This window comes from Peromyscus maniculatus, chromosome 13 (assembly GCF_049852395.1).
Source record: "Peromyscus maniculatus bairdii isolate BWxNUB_F1_BW_parent chromosome 13, HU_Pman_BW_mat_3.1, whole genome shotgun sequence".
Taxonomy (NCBI): Eukaryota; Metazoa; Chordata; class Mammalia; order Rodentia; family Cricetidae; genus Peromyscus; species Peromyscus maniculatus.
This window is the reverse complement of record NC_134864.1, coordinates 22854844-22872725: the sequence shown is the minus strand read 5'-3', so window position 1 is coordinate 22872725 and position 17882 is coordinate 22854844. Positions and strand designations below refer to the sequence as shown.

The following is a 17882-nucleotide window of genomic DNA, read 5'->3' as shown; positions in this document are numbered from 1 at the left end:
ATGACTCACAGGGGTGCCCTCTAATGAGAGTAAATTAGTTGATGTCCCTGACAAGAATGTAAAACAATAATTTTAAGTTTGTTCAAATAAATCTAAGAAGCCACAAATACACCCTTGAATGAATTCCAAGAGAACATAAACAACATAAAGGAAAGAAGAAACAGATATGAAAGTGGAATTCAATAGTGACATAGAAATATTGAAAAAAATCAATATGAATGACTGGAAGTAAGAAGTACAGGATATTGAATAAAAAGCTCTGCAGAAAGACTCTGCAGCAAAATGGATCAAAGGGAGACAGAATACAGGACTTGAAGACGAGGGAGATGAATGAGAGTATTCAGATAATGTCAAAGTTAGATTAATAAGAAAGTACACACAGAACGTATGAGATTTGTAGGACACTATGATCAAACCAAGTCTACAAATTGTGGACACAGAAATAGGAAAAGAATTTCATGTAAAAGACATAGAAAATATTTTTTAAAAAGCCACAAGAGAAAATTCTTCAAGTCTAGGAGATATACACTGAGGTACAACTGACATTTAGACTCCAAAACAGATAAGAAGAGAGTAGAACCTGTCCATGGCAGGTTATAGTTAAAGCACTAAATATATACTACAAAAAAGAATATTGACAGTTGCAAGAGAAATACCAGATCACAAAGGGAAGCCTATCCGAATAGCAGCAGATATCTTAACAGGGACTCTATAAGCCATTTAAAAATATTGTATTTCAGTCTCTGAAAGACAACACTTACCATTCCAGACTAAAATATCCAGCAAAGCTGTCATAACTGAAGGATCACCAAAAGATTTCATAGTGAAAACAAACAAGGGATCTATAAATACTAAGCCAGTTTTACAGAAGATGCTGAAAGAATCCTTTGGACTAAAGTTGTTGGCTGTTGGCTTGCTGTAAATTGCCTTTATTATGTTTAGGTATGTTCCCTGTATTCCTGATCACTCCAAGACCTTTATCATGAAGTGGTGTTGATTTTGTCAAATGCCTTTTCTCCATCTAGTGAGATGATCATGTGGTTTTTTTCTTTGAGTTTGTTTATATGGTATTACATTGACGGACTTTCGTATGTTGAACCACCCTTGCATCCCTGGGATGAAGCCTACTTGATCATGGTGGATAATTGTTTTCATGTGTTCTTGGAGTCTGTTTGCCAGTATTTTATTGAGTATTTTTACATCAATGTTCATGAGGGAGATTGGTCTGTAGTTCTCTTTCTTTGTTTGGTTGAGGAATCAGGGTAATTGTAGCCTCATAGAAGAAGTTTGGTAATGTTCCTTCTGCTTCTATTGTGTGGAACAATTTAAAGAGTATTGGTATTAACTCTTCTTTGAAGATCTGGTAGAATTCTGTGCTGAAACCATCTGGTCCTGGGCTTTTTTTGGTTGGGAGATTTTTAATGACTGATTCTATTTCCTTAGGGGTTATTGGACTATTTAAATAGTTCATCTGGTCTTGATTTAACTTAGGTATGTGGCACCTATCCAGAAAATTATCCATTTCTTTTAGATTTTCCAGTTTTGTGGAGTAGAGGTTTTTGGAGTATGACCTGATGATTCTCTGGCTTTCCTCATTGTCTGTTGTTATGTCCCCCTTTTCATTTCTGATTTTGTTAATTTGGATGCTCTCTCTCTGTCTTTTGGTTAGTTTGGATAAGGGCTTGTCTATCTTGTTGATTTTCTCAAAGAATCAACTCTTCATTTCATTAATTTTTTTGTGTTGTTCTCTTTGTTTCTATTTTATTGATTTCAGCTCTCAATTTGATAATTTCCTGGCATTTATTCTTCCTAGGAGACTTTGCTTCTTCTTGTTCTAGAGCTTTCAGGTATGCTGTTAAGTCACTAGTGTGAGATTTTTCCAACTTCTTTATGTGGGCATTTAGTGCTATGAATTTTCCTCTTAGCGCTGCTTTCATAGTGTCCCATAAGTTTGGGTATGTGGTGTATTCATTTTCATTGATCTCTAGGAAGTCTTTAATTTCTTTCTTTATTTCTTCCTTAACCCATTGGTGATTCAGTTGAGCATTATTTAGTTTCCATGAGACTGTAGGCTTTCTGTAGTTTTTGTTGTTGTTGAAATCTAACTGTAAACCATGGTGGTCTGATAGAATGCAGGAGGTTATTCCAATTGTTTTGTATCTGTTGAGATTTGCTTTGTGGCCAAATATGTGGTTGATTTTAGAGAAGGTTCCATGGGGTGCTGAGAAGAAGGTATATTCTTTTTTGTTAGGATGGAATGTTCTGTAGATATCGATTATGTCCATGTGAGTCATGACATCAGTTAAGTCCTTTATTTCTCTGTTAAGTTTCGATTTGAGAGATCTGTCCAGTGGTGAAAGTGGGGTGTTGAGAACTCCCACTATTAATGTGTGGGGTTTTATATGTGATTTAAGCTTTAGTAATGTTTCTTTTACATATGTGGGTGCCCTTGTGTTTAGGGCATAAATGTTCAGAATTGAAACTTCATCTTGGTGGATCTTTCCTGTGATGAGTATGTAATGCCCTTCTTGATCTCTTTTTTTGATTGATTTTAGTTTGAAGTCTATTTTGCTGGATATCAGGATGGCTACACCTGCTTGTTTCTTAAGACCATTTGATTGGAAAGTCTTTTCCCAGCCTTTTATTTTTAGGTAGTGTCTATCTTTGAATTTGAGGTGTGTTTCTTATATGCAGCAGAAATATGGGTCCTGCTTTCATATCCATTCTGTTAGCCTGTGTCTTTTTATAGGTGAATTAAGTCCATTGATATTAAGGAATATTAATGACCAGTGATTGTTCATCCCTGTTATTTTTTTGGTGGTAGTGTGTGTGTACTTCTCTTCTTTGGGGTTTACTGCTGTGGTGTTATCTATTGCCTGTGTTTTCGAGGGTGTATCTGACTTCCTTCCGTTGGAATTTTCCTTCTAGTGCTTTCTGTAGGGCTGGGTTTGTGGATAAGTATTGTTTAAATCTGGCTTTGTCTTGGAATATCTTGTTCACTTCATCTATGATGATTGAAAGTTTTGTTGGGTATGTTAGTCTAGGCTAGAATCCATGGTCTCTTAGTGTCTGCATTACATCTGTCCAGGTCCTTCTGGCTTTCTAAGTTTCCGTTAAGAAATTGGGTGTTATTCTGATGGGTTTGCCTTTATAAGTCACTTGGACTTTTTCCTTTGCTGCTTTTAATATTCTTTCTTTATTCTGTATGTTTAGTTGTTTAATTATTATGTGGCAAGGGGACTTTTTTGGGGTTCTAGTCTGTTTGGTGTTCTATAGGCTTCTTGTATCTTCATAGGCATTTCCTTCTTTAAGTTGGGAAAATTTTCTTCTATGATATTGTTGAATATATTTTCTGTGCCTTTGAGTTGGTATTCTTCTCCTTCCTCTATCCCTATTATTTATAGGTTTGGTCTTTTCATGGTGCCCCAAATTTCTTGGACATTTTGGGTCATGACTTTGTTGGCCTTAGTGTTTTCTTTGACTGATGAATCTATTTCTTCTACTGTATCTTCAATGCCAGAGATCCCCTCTTCCATATCTTGCATTCTGTTGGTTATACTTGCATCTGAAGTTCCTGTTCATTTACTCAGATTTTCTATTTCCAGCATTCCCTCTGTTTGTGTCTTCTTCATTTTTTCTATTTCCCTTTTCAGGTCTTGGACTGTTTCCCTCATCTGTTTCATTGCTTTTTCATGATTTTCTTTCAGGGATTTATTGTTTTCTTCTGCTTTTTTTGTCCTTCCCTCTAGGTTTTTTTTTTTTTTTTTTTTTTTTTAGCGTTCTTTTCATTTTTTGTTTTTCCTCCATTTCATTTTTGATTTCTTCTTTATAAGCCTGTAGCATCTTCATGATGTTATTCATAAGGTTGCTTTCTTCTGCTTCTTCCATTTTATGATGTTCAGGTCTAGCTGTTGGAGGAGGGCTAGGTTCTGGTGATGCTGTATTGCTCTTCATTTTGTTGTATGTACTTCTGCCTTGACGTCTGCCCATCTCCGTGTGGATTTGTTCTTGGTCTTAGCAGCGCTCTTGGTCCAGACAGAGCTGACAGATTCAGGAAGCCTTTCTCTGGTCTAGATGGAAGCTCTCTTGGCCGGAAGGGGGGGGGGTTCTCTAAGTCTCAGGAAGTGGCTGGCATCGGGTGGATGGGTGTAGGAGTAGGGCATGGAGATTGCAGGGTCTGTATGGGGTCTCGGAAAAGGGGTACCTTCCTGCGGGGCCTGCCCAATGGCCAGAAACTGGGGCCAAGTTGGGCAGGTCTTCCCGGAATGGCTGGTGCCCAGGGATGGGACCTAGGGGCGGCCTCTCTGGGTATCTCTTCCTATATTTCTTCCAGCTATGTTTTAAGAGCTGGGTGCCACCCGGAAACCATACTCCTTCTTCGTCTTTCCACCTTTTCCTGACACTCTTTACCTGATCTCCCAAACTGACTCCTTCAAATAACAGCATCATTTTTTGCAAGTGATTTCACTATTGTTTCTGTCTCCTAAGTTTAAAGATGTGCCTCTTGGCTGGGCAGTGGTGGCACACACCTTTAATCCCAGCACTCGGGAGGCAGAGCCAGGTGGATCTCTGTGAGTTCGAGGCCAGCCTGGTCTATAAAGTGAGATCCAGGACAGGCACCAAAGCTATACAGGGAAACCCTGTCTGGAAAAACAAAACAAAACAAACAAACAAACAAAAAAACCAAACCAAAACAAAATGTGCCTCTCCTCTTACCTTTGCGCTTTCTACTCAAAGCGAATACTTCATTAGGGTGCCCTCCCTGGTATCCAGTGTCTGTGTTTTCCTCTCCAATCTCCTGCTGCCTACCACAGTAAGGACCTAGATTATCTCATTACAACTCCTGTCAAGGGTACCCAGCTCACTGATGGAAGAGATATAACATTGCATGGAACAAACATAGAATTAATTATTCCTTTGCTGAAACACCGACCATTACATAGGATACCATTTAGTGTTAGCTACTTAAAGCACCTGTGTGGATATGAACTCTCTTCTTTAGCCCTGTGTGAAATCCTCTCAGGCATCTTCACTCTTCTCTCTCCTTATAACTATGTCTCCGTAGGAGTCTTTTACTGGGTCAACTAGCCTAATTCTCTTCAGCACAATTCTGATTTTGTCCTCAAAAGCACTGTCTTTTAAGCAGCACCTTAATCCTAGACAAATGGAGACAGTTTTCACCATACCTCTTCTTGTATACTGTGTTGTTATGACGCTAAGTGCTAGGCATGTCAGAGTGAATCAAATAATTCCCAGCTTCCTAGAACGATGGATGACACGCACAATTCCAATGTGATATAAACATAATTTTGTGAGGGCGAGGCAGAAACTAACCATGAGGAATCAGAGTTTCTTAACAGACCATGAGCAGATGAATGGATAGGAAGCAGCTGAAGTGTAGATGTACGTTGGATGGATGGAATTATCGTTAAATGAAAGGAATGATTTACATTAACCATAGAAGATAGAGTTAAGTATTTACTCAAGAACCCCAGTATTTGTGTGACTTTTCTTTTTGTGGTGTGATTTGCAAGTGGGATGGGAATGAATGAGGGGCGATGGATGTCTTTTAAAAAGATGTGCTAACACGACAGAGCTATTGTTGCCTGGCTCTCCAGTTTGGGATTTACACAGAGACAAATGATATGCCATGGATTAGTAATAGCAATTTAATCTGAAGTAAATGTGAATACAAAGGCAAGTGGGAATCTGGTATAACATTTATTTGCAGTGCTGACTTTTTAAAAATCAGGTATCTTCTTACATGTAGCCATGCTCTAACATCCTTCTCTATCCTTTCTCCAAATTACCCTACTTGACCAGGTTGTGTAAGTAAGGTCTTGCCTTCTCCAACTCTCTTCCTTACCCTGCCAGCCCTCACTGAGAGTCTTGCTCTGGCAATCCCAATCTATCATCTTTTCAAGGATTTATTGTTCTCTGAATCTTCACATTAAGTCACTGTAGTTCCCCAGATCTGGTCCACTGCCCGAAGCCACTGGGTGTTTATCTCCCAAGAAAGAAAACATATAATTAAATTTGTGTTTCTTGATTATATTCTGTTTTTTTGTAGTGAGAAACATTACTATTCATTAATGAACTCATTTCCCCCCCCAGTTATAGAATTTTAAGCCCCACAGTCCCTTAATCTCACATACTTTAGCTGACAAAGGGACAAGGAACTCTGTAAATGCCTCATTGACTGCAGCCTCCTGTTTGCACATCTGTTTCCCTTCTCACCTCCACACCAGTGAGCTAGAGGGTGAAGGACGGACCTTCAGGGTGAGGTGAGAAAGGTTCCGTTCTTCAACTTCCATCTCAAATTTCTGAAATGGGGACACACTTTCTCTTTCTAATTTCTGTTTTTTCCCTCAGTTTTTGTACCTCATTGTCTTTTCTTTCCCTGTGAATGAAATGTGTAGAGTGGAAAGAAACATTCTTGATTGAAATGGGGAATGTACTGCATGGCACAAACTGCATAGCCCCTCACCTATTTTGTTGCTCATCAGCTGTGTGACAGTAGGGGACCTTCTAAACAAGTTGATGTCACATGTTTCCTTTTATGTGCTAAATATAGTAAGGCCTATATAACAGAATTATAGTGCAGATTAGAATCCAGACATAGTTGGCATGCCAGTTTATGCCAATTAAAATAATAATTATACTCTCTCTCTTTTTTTTTTTTTAAATTTTGAGACAGGATTTTACTATGTAGCCCTGGTCGTCCTGGAACTCACTCTATAGACTAGGCTGGCCTCGAACTCACAGAGATCCACGTGCTTCTGCCTCTTGAGTGGTGGGATTAAAGGTGTGTGCCATTATGTCTGACTTTTTAAAATAATCATTATTCTTATTGAAATTTTGAGGTTTAAAAAAATCTTCTATTTATCATACTTACCTGGCAGGGGAGATACCATGATGACGAAGGTGATTTTCCCTGGGCGAGGCTTATCCATTGCACTCTGGATGTGCTGACCTCTGCGATTTCCTCAAATGCGGGAAACTCGACTGCATAATAGAAAAGAAAAAAAAACAACTTCTATCATTTGTGTGAAAGCTTTTTCTTTTTCTTTTGAGAATTTAAGTTCTTTACATAGGCTCAGTATTTTCAAAATGTTCTTTTACTGCATTTAGTTTATCTTCCCTTGAGCACTGTATTATCTTTTTATTATTCACATCTATTTTTCCTGTTTCTTCCTAAGTTAGAATTATCCATGTTAAGCATCACACATAGAAAGATAGCATAGCAAGGTAAAAAAGAGTAATTTAAGAATAAATGAATTATTTCACTCTTACTAAGGATAATTTTGAGAGTAGAACTTGATATAGTTCAATTCCTAACTATTTTGTGGCCTTTAGGTTAGGGAATGTTCTAAATTTCTGTTTCCCTATATTAACTAGCATTAACTATTATCAATGTGAATAAAATAGAATTTGTCTTTTTCTTCATGCAACTAGAAGCATATTCTCAAAGAATTATCATCCTCATCATCCTCATTATTATCAACATTTTTGCAGGTGCTAAGGTGGTCTGGATTGGATACTATGGCATAGTATATAACCTGGTGAAGATGTCATGGGAACTTCAGGGTGATGAGGAACAGGATGGACTTAGAAACTTGATATGGCAAACACTCCAAAAGATAAAGGATTCTGAGCAAGATCCACGAATTCAAAGCGCACTAACTATAGCCCACGTGAGTCCACAAACATGTCTTTCTATTAGCAGGAGTGATGTTTGTCAGGTTTCTATGAAAAGTGAAATTTCCACGTTCAGTGAGCAGTAGTGATTCGTCATTGAGAGCATGGATTTTAGAGTTCTGTTCTTGACTATTTTTGTTTAAGGATGAGAGGTGAGCTCTCGAGGATAGCAGAAAATGAGAGCCTTGAAACTTTTAGGGTAAGCAGAATTAAAAAAATGTAAGAAACCCAGGCCATAAACAAACGAACAAACAAACAAATGAAAAAGCCCAAGCAAAATTAATGCAACCATTGAATTTGGATATGGTGAAAAGTTCTGACAGATGTGTAGTAGGTGCATACCACTGAAGTTACAAAGTCATAGTTTCCCCCCCTCTTTTCAGAAAACAAACAAACAAACAAAAATGGTGGAGAAGCTTGGTAAGTACTAGATGCTTGAGGATCATTACATGTACTTCTGACTTCAGGGTTCTTTCTGGGAAGGGAGATAGAGTAGATGAATGAAGGTACTATTTTTCATAAGGAGCTGTACAGAGGTCAGCTATCCCCTGTGATTTCTTAGAGTTTGTAGAACTCTGTAGGTCCTTCTGGCTTTTAGAGTCTTCATTGAGAAGTCAGGTGTTAGCTAATGGATCTGTGTGTTACTTGGTCTTTTTCCCTTGCAGCTTTTTATATATTGTATATATTTAGTGTTTTGATTGGTATGTGTCTTGGATAATTTTTTTTTGGTTCTGTCTATTTGGTGTTCTTTATGCTTCTTGTACCTTGAAAGGCATCTTCTTCTTTAGGTTAGGGAAATTTTCTTCTATGATGTTGTTGAAAATAATTTCTGTACATTTGCCACAGTTTCGTGTTCTTCTATTCCTATGATTTGTGGATTTGGTCTTTCATAGTGTCCAAGATTTTCTAGATATTTTGTTCTTGGATTTGTTCAGATTTAACATTTTCTTTGATGTAGTATCCATTTTTCTATCTTTTTAAAAATAATTTATTTTTTTATTTTATGTACATTGGCATTTTGCCTGCACGTACGTCTGTGTGAGGGTGTCAGAGTTATAGACAGTTGTTAGCTGCCATGTGGGTGCTGGGAATTGAACCTGAGTCCTCTGGAAGAACAGTCAGTGCTCTTAACCACTGAGGCATCTCTTTAGCCCCCCCCCCATTTCTTCTATCTTGTTTTCAGTGTCTGTGACACTTTTTCTATGTCTTATATTCTTTTGGTGAGGCTTACCTCTAAGTTTTTGTATGACTTCCTAAGTTTTTCTTTTCCAGTTTTATCTCAGTTTGGGTTTTCTTTAGTAATTTTATTTTTACTTTCATGTCTTGAACACATGCACACATCCACACATCCACACAATCCCATACACCATGCACATACACACAAGTGGCTTTCAGATGGACCATGAGAGTATGAAGAAGTAAAATTTGGGAAAAATTTTAATCTGTTTGCAAAAAATAAAGAAGATATTAAGAAAAATGGAGTAATAGACTATGCAATAAAATATATAAAGTTGATTCATACAGAAATTGTTCTTTGGAGTAAAGTAAAATAGACAATTTGCAAAATAGGTAACAATTGGAAAATTAGAGAAATGTTCATCACTAAAACTGAAGGGGTAAATGGAATAAAGCTCTAAGAAAATAACTGTAAAACAATGGTTAGAAGGTCTTTTTACAAGTTTATGCTAACACATTTGAAAACGCAGACTGTTAAGGTTGGTTTTAATGTTAACTTGGCACCAATTATGATCACCTGAGTAGGGAGCTAAACCTGAAGTATTGTCCTGGTTGGCTATTGCTGTTGTCCTTGGTCGTCTCCCAGAGATCGAAGGTAAGTCCCTATTGCAGAAGACACCATGAATTGGACACAGGACTCTGAGGACCTGATTTGAAAGTCTTCTCCTGGGGGTGACTTTTGTAGTCCTAGAAGGTGCTATGCAACCTGTCAAGGGGGAGAACCAACAGTCCTACACAGCTGTGAAGCCTTAGGACCACAACTATGGCCAGCAAGGCAAGGTTTCCCTAAAGGTACAATGGTGGCATTCGTATCCTGGTGCTACCCAACAGCTCTCTAATTGGACTTAAGGCTTGCTTGACAGGAGCAAAATCCTTCCTGGTACTGGAAACATAGACAACTACTTGAGGCTAGTGAAATCACGGACCTAGAAGAGAGCAGACTACCATCAATTTACTACACCAGCACACATCCTAACTGTATTCTACATACTTACCCTGTCGTCAGTATAGCTCTCAACTCCCACCAAAGTAGTAGAGATCATCAGAGAAAAACCATAGCTGGTCAAAATACAGAGAAGAAGTGGTGGCATGGTGGCAAGGCCCACTGGACACCTCTACATCACAATTCCCAGGGTGCAGGGGGCATCAAAGATGAGGGGAAGAAAAATTATAAGAGCCAGAGGATCAGGAAGTCTGCTGTAAGATTGCTTCTCTTAGAACTGACAGGGAAGTTTTACTGGATGATGCCTCAAAAATAGGGCTATCTAAATAAGACCTAGACAGTGACACTGATAGACATGCTAACATGTAAAGGGGAAATCTCCTGGCTAGCCAATGCCAGTGGTCAGCTCTGAAATCTCTGCTGTGGATATTGTTCTATATAAATAAAACACTGATGGCCAGTGACCAGGCAGGAAGTAGGTTGCCAGGCAGGAAGTAGGTGGGACAAGGAGAGAGAATTCTGGGAAGTGGAAGGCTGAAGAGAGAGACACTGCAGCCACCGCCAGGAGAAGGGCATGTAAAGAAGCCGGTAAGCCACCAGCCACGTGGCAAGCTATAGATTTATAAAAATGGGTTAATTTAAGATATAAGAACAGTTAACAAGAAGCCTGCCACGGCCATACAGTTTATAAGTGATATAAGCGTCTGAGTGATTATTTTATAAGTGGATTGTGGGACTGCGGGGCTTGGGGAACCTGGAGAGAAGCTCTCCAGCAACAAATGGCGCCCAACGTGGGGCTCGAACCCACGACCCTGAGATTAAGAGTCTCATGCTCTACCGACTGAGCTAGCCGGGCTTTATATATATTTCTATTCTTGTTTGAGGTATTGTGTTTATGTAACTCATTTAAAATTGTAATGGATAATTAAAAAAATAGATTAATAATTAGTCATCTATGATAATCATATCTGTAGCCATGTTAGTTAAGTCTTCTAGGTATACATAGATATATTTCAGATAGATAGGTAATCTTCAAACACTTCATAGACCTAGAGAATATGGCATTTAAATAACTTAAAATTCTGTTGACGTGAGACACAATTGCTCCTGGCTGCACCAATTGATCCCGAGAGAATGTTGGGCTTCTAAGACATTTCCATTTGGAAGTTTGTCTTTTTGGCATAAAATGGCCTACTGGGCAAAGAACTGCCCTTGCCTTGATGACTGACAGTACAAATATAATGCTGTCCTTTCTGGACAAGTGGGACACAAGGAAAGCGACCACTGTACTCTGCCAAGACAGGGTAAGATGGTCTCTCAGAATTCCTGCTTCTAAAAATGGTCTGTCAGATACTCTAGGCCTGTAGCCAATTTAAATGCACCAACAATGCTGAGAAACATTAGGTGACTGTCCAGGCTGCCAGCTGTCTTGGTCTACTTTTGCAAGATTCCCAAAAGTTGCTTGCATCCATCTACCATTTCTCAGGTACCATTATGTTCCTTCTCAGGTCTTTGATGTGGTTGAAAACTAAATAGTTGCAATTTCCTCAGTTATGATAAAAGATAAGTTAGATATAAAACCTTAAATTCACAAATATTAGATAGGACATCTTCTTTAATATTGTAACTGTAATTCTTGCTCGATAATTGTTTTGTTATATGTAATTTTACCATGTTAAAGTTAAAACCTTACTTTTTAAAAAAAGAAGAAAAGGGGAAATGCTGTGGATATTGTTCTATATAAATAAAACACTGATGGCCAGTGACCAGGCAGGAAGTAGGTTGCCAGGCAGGAAGTAGGTGGGACAAGGAGAGAGAATTCTGGGAAGTGGAAGGCTGAAGAGAGAGACACTGCAGCCACCGCCAGGAGAAGGGCATGTAAAGAAGCCGGTAAGCCACCAGCCACGTGGCAAGCTATAGATTTATAAAAATGGGTTAATTTAAGATATAAGAACAGTTAACAAGAAGCCTGCCACGGCCATACAGTTTATAAGTGATATAAGCGTCTGAGTGATTATTTTATAAGTGGATTGTGGGACTGCGGGGCTTGGGGAACCTGGAGAGAAGCTCTCCAGCAACAATCTCACACACACACACACACACACACCACCACCACCACCACCACCACCACCACCAAATAGATTTAACAGGTTGTGTTTATATATTCATGCATGCATCTATAACTCACACAGATATAACCCATATATATAAAATTCATACATATGCAAATTAGGGAAAGAAGTCAGAAATTTGATAGGGAGCAAGGAGAAAAAGACACAGGAGTTGGAGGTAGCAAAGGGAGCAAGAGGGAATGATTTGATTATATTTTAGTAATATTAAAAAAATCCATCCTCCAAAGCTACAAATATACTTCTGAGTTCTTAGACCATTCCAGAAATAATCGATTTACTGTATATAAAAATATGATGGTTTAGATTTACCTGAGCAGTAGTTGTTAATGTTTAAAGTTAAATACATAATTAAAAAAAGAGAGAGAGAAAGCCCTGGTTGCTGTAATTGATGTGGGAAAGTGTGAGAGTCACCTTAGGATAGGAGCCTAGATCCAAAGGCAGTGGCAGAAGAAAGATCCCTCCCCTTTTGTTGGCTCAGCCTTCCCATTGCTCTGAGTTGAGTCATGCTGCTGCTGCTGCTGATGATGATAATGCTGCTGCTGCTGCTGCTGATAATATTGATGCTGCTGCTGCTGCTGCTGCTGATGATGATGATGATGATAATATTGATGCTGTTGCTGCTGCTGCTGCTGCTGCTGCTGATAATATTGATGCTGTTGCTGCTGCTGCTGCTGCTGCTGCTAATATTGATGCTGCTGATGCTGATGCTGACCCCTTTGCTGCTGTCAGAACCAAAGTCTCTAGGCTTCTATCCTCCAGCTTTCCAGGAAACTTCCAGGTTTTTGATACCAGATTGTGACTGATAAGACACACAGCATGAGCAACTCCTGGGCTTCTCCAATGTGAGATATCCACAGTGGGTCTACTCCTACTGTGGAGGCACCCAGCCCCTGCCACCGACTGCTGATAGTTCTCAGCTTCTCAAGTGTGAAACAATTATATATATATTTTTTAAAAAACATAAACTGACACTAGTAAATTCTTTTAATATATGTTCATCCTATAGGTTATGTTTGTCTAGAAAACCCCGACTAGTACAGTGAGAATGAGTGATTTTCTGAAAAAATAAAAAAAGATAGAATTTATTTAGTGTATGAAGGCAACCAAGATGAACGTATTCATTGTCACATTATTTAACATGGCACTAAGTCATGACAACCTGTACACTTATGTGTGCCTATTTGCCATTGGAAACATGTCAGATAATACATGAAAAATGTGAAGAAGTTTATCAGACTTCAGTACTGGAACATCCATGAACAGAAATGAAACAATAGAGTTTAAATTCCAACTTCATTCAATCGCCTGGACTTGGGACAAACTACACCCCACAGCCTCAGTTTTCTTACGTTCCAAAGCTGTGTGCTCAGGAAAACTTACCTGCTCATAGGCAGAGCTGCTATTGGACACACAGAGGAGAGGGAAGGCCCCATGACAGAGCTTGAGAACTCCAGTGAGGAGGTCCTAGTGCAAATGGGAGCCCAGTACAGAAATGCTGTACTTGAGTGACCTTGAGTGTATTTCTACCTCAGTTCTTCTCAGAAAGTGAGGCCAATATCCTTCAATGCATAGGCTTCCGGTGATTATTGAGTTAATATTGTAAGGCAAATAAAATTTTTGCTAAACAAATAAATAAAAAGATAAAAGTCATGTTTCGAAGCTTCATCTTCTTAGTACTTCTATAATGGAACTATGGGGAAGGGAACATTTGCATTCAATATAAAAACTTAACATCAAAGGTTGATAAGCTTCACATGAAAAATTAAAAAATTGAAAAACATTTTGAGGGCATAGAAGATAGTTACCATACAAAGGAGAGCAATTAATTTTTTCTTCTGTAGTAGTTTCTTTGTGTCTTCAAGTCATGAAACTGTGGTCCAAAGGCTAGAAAAACCTCCCAGAGTTGATGGAGTCCCACTGATTTCAGGAGTATGACTACTGTTGTTACTTAAAGGTTCCAAACATCTGGAGTGGGGAAGCTGAGCTGGAATCGATGCGGCTCTCATGGGCATGAGTTACTCTTAACTTTGGATATAACTGTGAATGAAATTCTGTACGTTAGCAAGTGTCCTTGTGGTCCCTCAGGTTTCTGTCTTCTGGTGGTGAGGGTAAGCAGCCATGCTGACTGGCCTGTCAGGCCCAAGACACCGCTTAATAAACTGCTTGAAAAAGTTCACTGTGCGGGGCAAACTGTTCTGTTGTAGATTTGTTTCCTTTAGAGGCATTTCTAAGTATGCTGACTAAACAACAAACTGGCTCCTGTCTCATGGGTGTTTTACAGCTTGCTTATAGCAGTGAATAAGTAACTGAGATATCTATCATAAAGTTTCCTTTTCTCTGGACTCATTGGCACTCAAGTCCTTTTCCTTAAATTAAAATTACCTTTTCCATTTTCTAGGCTTTTAGGTGGTTCTCACTGGACGACCATGTACATTTCTTTCCAAGAAAGCCATTTTGAACTTAGTGAGTCTCTCTCCTGAATTGCAGATATGACGTTGCAGTAATGTGGATACAATGGGTGTTTACAAAATGCTGTTATTTCTTTATGTCTTATTTTCAGTCAGTTCCATCATCTTCAAGTATACTTTTTTCTGTTGTCTGAGTTTCTTGTTCTTTCTTGGGTTTAAATTAATGATTAATTATTCAATTATGTAATTTGTTATTTTGGATTCAATAAACATTAATAGGTAGAAGGTCAGTTGATTGACTCCACTGTATACAGTGCATTGTCAAAGCATGTGAATTGGCCCTGTTGATGATTCAGAGTCTGTAATCCATATTCTTAGTACAAAATGAATCCTGAACATGTCAGCTTTTTAATCCTCAATATGCTGTGAGTGATGAACTATGGAAGAGCAGGAGGCTTTTGTTTTCCCTTGGAAGAAAACAGACAATTGGCTGCCCACTGGAACTAAAATGTTTGCCATTATGCTCCCCTTAAGTTTTATCTTTATTTTTTGGTTGAGAACTCAGAATGAAACAACAATAAAAAGAAAATATCAAATCAATTGTAGTGACCACCAGCATATCACTCATTAATCCCTCTACTGGGACTTGGGACTGAAATTCTCCACAGTCTAATATTCTCTGTGACCCTCACCCCTCACTACAGACTCTTTGGAAGGATAATGGGAATGGCAGTCAGAGTTCTGGACAACTTTGTTACAGAGTAGGAGGTGCATTTCTCTCACAAATCTTTATTCTTTTCTGTTTGTTTCTGTCATTCTTTTAATCATGTCTGCTGTTCTCTGATCTTTTATCTATTTTCCATGCCACCTCAAATCTCAAACGGATGATACTGCAACTCAATAAGCCAGCCCTTATTTGTGTTTTCTATAATTAGAATTCTGTTTATACACCTGCTTTCTGGGCCAATCATTTGATATAGGATGTTCTTCTGTTTTCAGAGTTTTAGTAAATATCTATAGATAATTACATTTGAAATTCATAAGTCAATCAGACATAGCAAATATATTAGCTACTAGATGATGCTAACAAAGCCACAGTACTCAGGCAGTTAATGGACTGCTAGATAAGAGCTCAATCACTACACATGATGGTTTCTTTTCAATGCTTAGAAGAGTTTCGAGGGCTATCAGTTACTTGAACTAGGAAATGATTGGGAGGCAAGTTATCTTCAGAGAAAACTCTAAATTAGAACTTTCAGAAAGCAGCTATATCAATTTAGTATAAATTAAGTTAGTACTAAATTAATATTATGTAATATGACATAAGTATATGCATATGAGGAAGACCAGAAGACAATCAGTCTAGGCCCACCTTCTATCAGGGTTATTTAGAGTTAGAGCCAATTGAATTATTGAACAGCAAAAATATAATTTCTAGACACAAACCCTAAGGATCTACTATGACTTGGAAGTATTTATTTTGCATTTGCTTACTGCTAAGATAGTACAAATGGAGGAAAAATTATAAATTTCCTATAGGCTAGTACAATTTTCAAGATAGCAAAAAATGCTCCCCCAGCTTCCTCCTCAGGCTGCTGTTCCCCATCAATACTGACTGGCTCTGCCTTGGTGACCCAGAGCCTTATTGTCGTGATTAGTGATGATGAACCAGGCTACACTCTAGATTTATTTTGTATGCCTAATTATTATGCTGAGGGCTTGGAAAAGGTGTTTATTCCCTGTTGGCTGATTCTGGACAGGACTGAAAGACTTGATAAAGATGTCATGAGAGAGATGGGAGGCCATCATATTGTGGCTCTCTGTGTGTTCAAGGGGAGCGGCTTGTTTGCTGATCTGCTGGATCACATTACTCACTGAATAGAAGTGATTATAGTTCCCTTCCGATGACTGTAGATATTATGAGACTGAAGAGCTACTGTAGTGACCAGTCAACAGGGGACATAAAAGTTATTGGAGATAATTTCTCAGTTTTAGTTGGAAAGAATGTCTTGATGAAAATACGGATGATGCCGGTAACACAATGCAAACCTTTATTCCTTGGTCAAGCAGCACACCTCCCAAATGTTCAGTGTCACAAGCTTGTTGGTGAAAATGACCTCTCCAAGTGTTGGATATAGGCAAGACTTTGTTGGATTTGAAATTTCAGACAGCTTTGTTGTTGACTGTGCCCTTGACTATAATTAGAATTTCAGGACTTTGAATCCCGTTTGTGTCATTAGTGGAGCTGGAAAAGTCAAATTCCAGAGTCTCTGATGAGAGTTCAAGTTGAGTCTGTAAACCTGAGGCATCCCGTTGACATTGCCTCTAAAGTTATCAAGTGTTCTAGTTCTGTGGCTGCCTCCTTAGTAATGCTTTCTGCATGAACATTGTATGAATTTTATGTTTGATATTTTTAGAAATGTCAGTTGCTACATTCCCGCACTTTTGATTTGCACTATGAGCCTGTAGGCAGACTATCTGTTCCTTCTTGTAGATTGTTGCTAACTTGTGAGTAAAACACATCTCTTAATTGCCTCTATTAAATAATAATACTGAGATTGTACCAGTAAGAAACATTTAAGGGGAAGAAGTATTAGCTTTTTAATTGGTATTTTAATTTTGATATATTCAGGAAAGACCAGATGTGATTGAATATTGTTAATTATACCGGCGTGCATTAGAACAGTCTGAAGCAGTCAGTTTCATATCATTAACAGCTTCTAAGAGGTTTTTGCTCAGTTGAATAAACCTAAGTTTCATCAGTGTATTGGCTGTACTTTGCCACTTGGATTATTTCAGGGAATTATATCCAACAGTTCATAAATAAATAAATTCTAAAAATTAAAAAAGTAAAAGTATGAAAATGTACTAATTGAGCCCTATGAAGTCTATTTTTACTTAATATAGAAATTCAAAGAAGTCTGAAACAATAATCTTGGCATATAAATTTTAGTATGTTACCCAGTAGACATTCTCCAAAAGTATATCAATAATTGAAACGAGAGATTAAATATATGGGTAGCCCTATCGAAATACATTGCACATTCTAGACATTCACATGATACTATGTTATAGTACTGAGAAATAAACCATTGCTAAATTCAAGTAGTATTTGAGCTGCAAACATAAATTATGACTTTAATTAGTGATGGAAGGTGGCAAGGTAAGAGAACATTTCTTAGATGATGAGATACTATGAGGAAGTCTTCGGCTGACTTGTCTAGTTTGGAAAATAGTTTGGATTGTGCAGTAGTAGGCATTAATTTGAAAAGTACATTTAGAATATCTAAGTGTAGATATTTGCTTCGTTTCATAAATATAAAGAATCTAAATAGAGCAATTTGTTTGGAGAGAAAACTATCTTCACTGAATTTTAGTCGTTTGGTAATTTTGTAGTGTAAAATTCGTACACTACATATATATTCAAAATAATGAATTACTGCTTTGGAAATTGTAGTATATAGT

General features: G+C 38.1%; 1 protein-coding gene, 1 non-coding gene and 2 pseudogenes across 3 annotated transcripts in view; 3 read left to right on the top strand and 1 right to left on the bottom strand.

The window, feature by feature from the left end:
* Tmem232 (transmembrane protein 232) overlaps positions 1-17882 on the top strand; it is a 280176-nt gene that overhangs the window by 114411 nt on the left and 147883 nt on the right. For both annotated transcript variants that reach the window (XM_016010076.3, XM_042259706.2), the window contains exon 11: positions 7516-7694. In XM_016010076.3, coding sequence (XP_015865562.1) covers positions 7516-7694 — 179 coding nt within the window. The remainder of the gene's footprint in view (positions 1-7515; positions 7695-17882) is intronic.
* On the top strand, positions 6888-7065 carry LOC121822155 (U1 spliceosomal RNA; annotated as a pseudogene).
* Positions 7844-16896, top strand: LOC102928264 (hypoxanthine-guanine phosphoribosyltransferase pseudogene; annotated as a pseudogene).
* Positions 10661-10733, bottom strand: Trnak-cuu (transfer RNA lysine (anticodon CUU)). Its single transcript has one exon. It is a non-coding gene; the product is annotated as a tRNA-Lys (tRNA).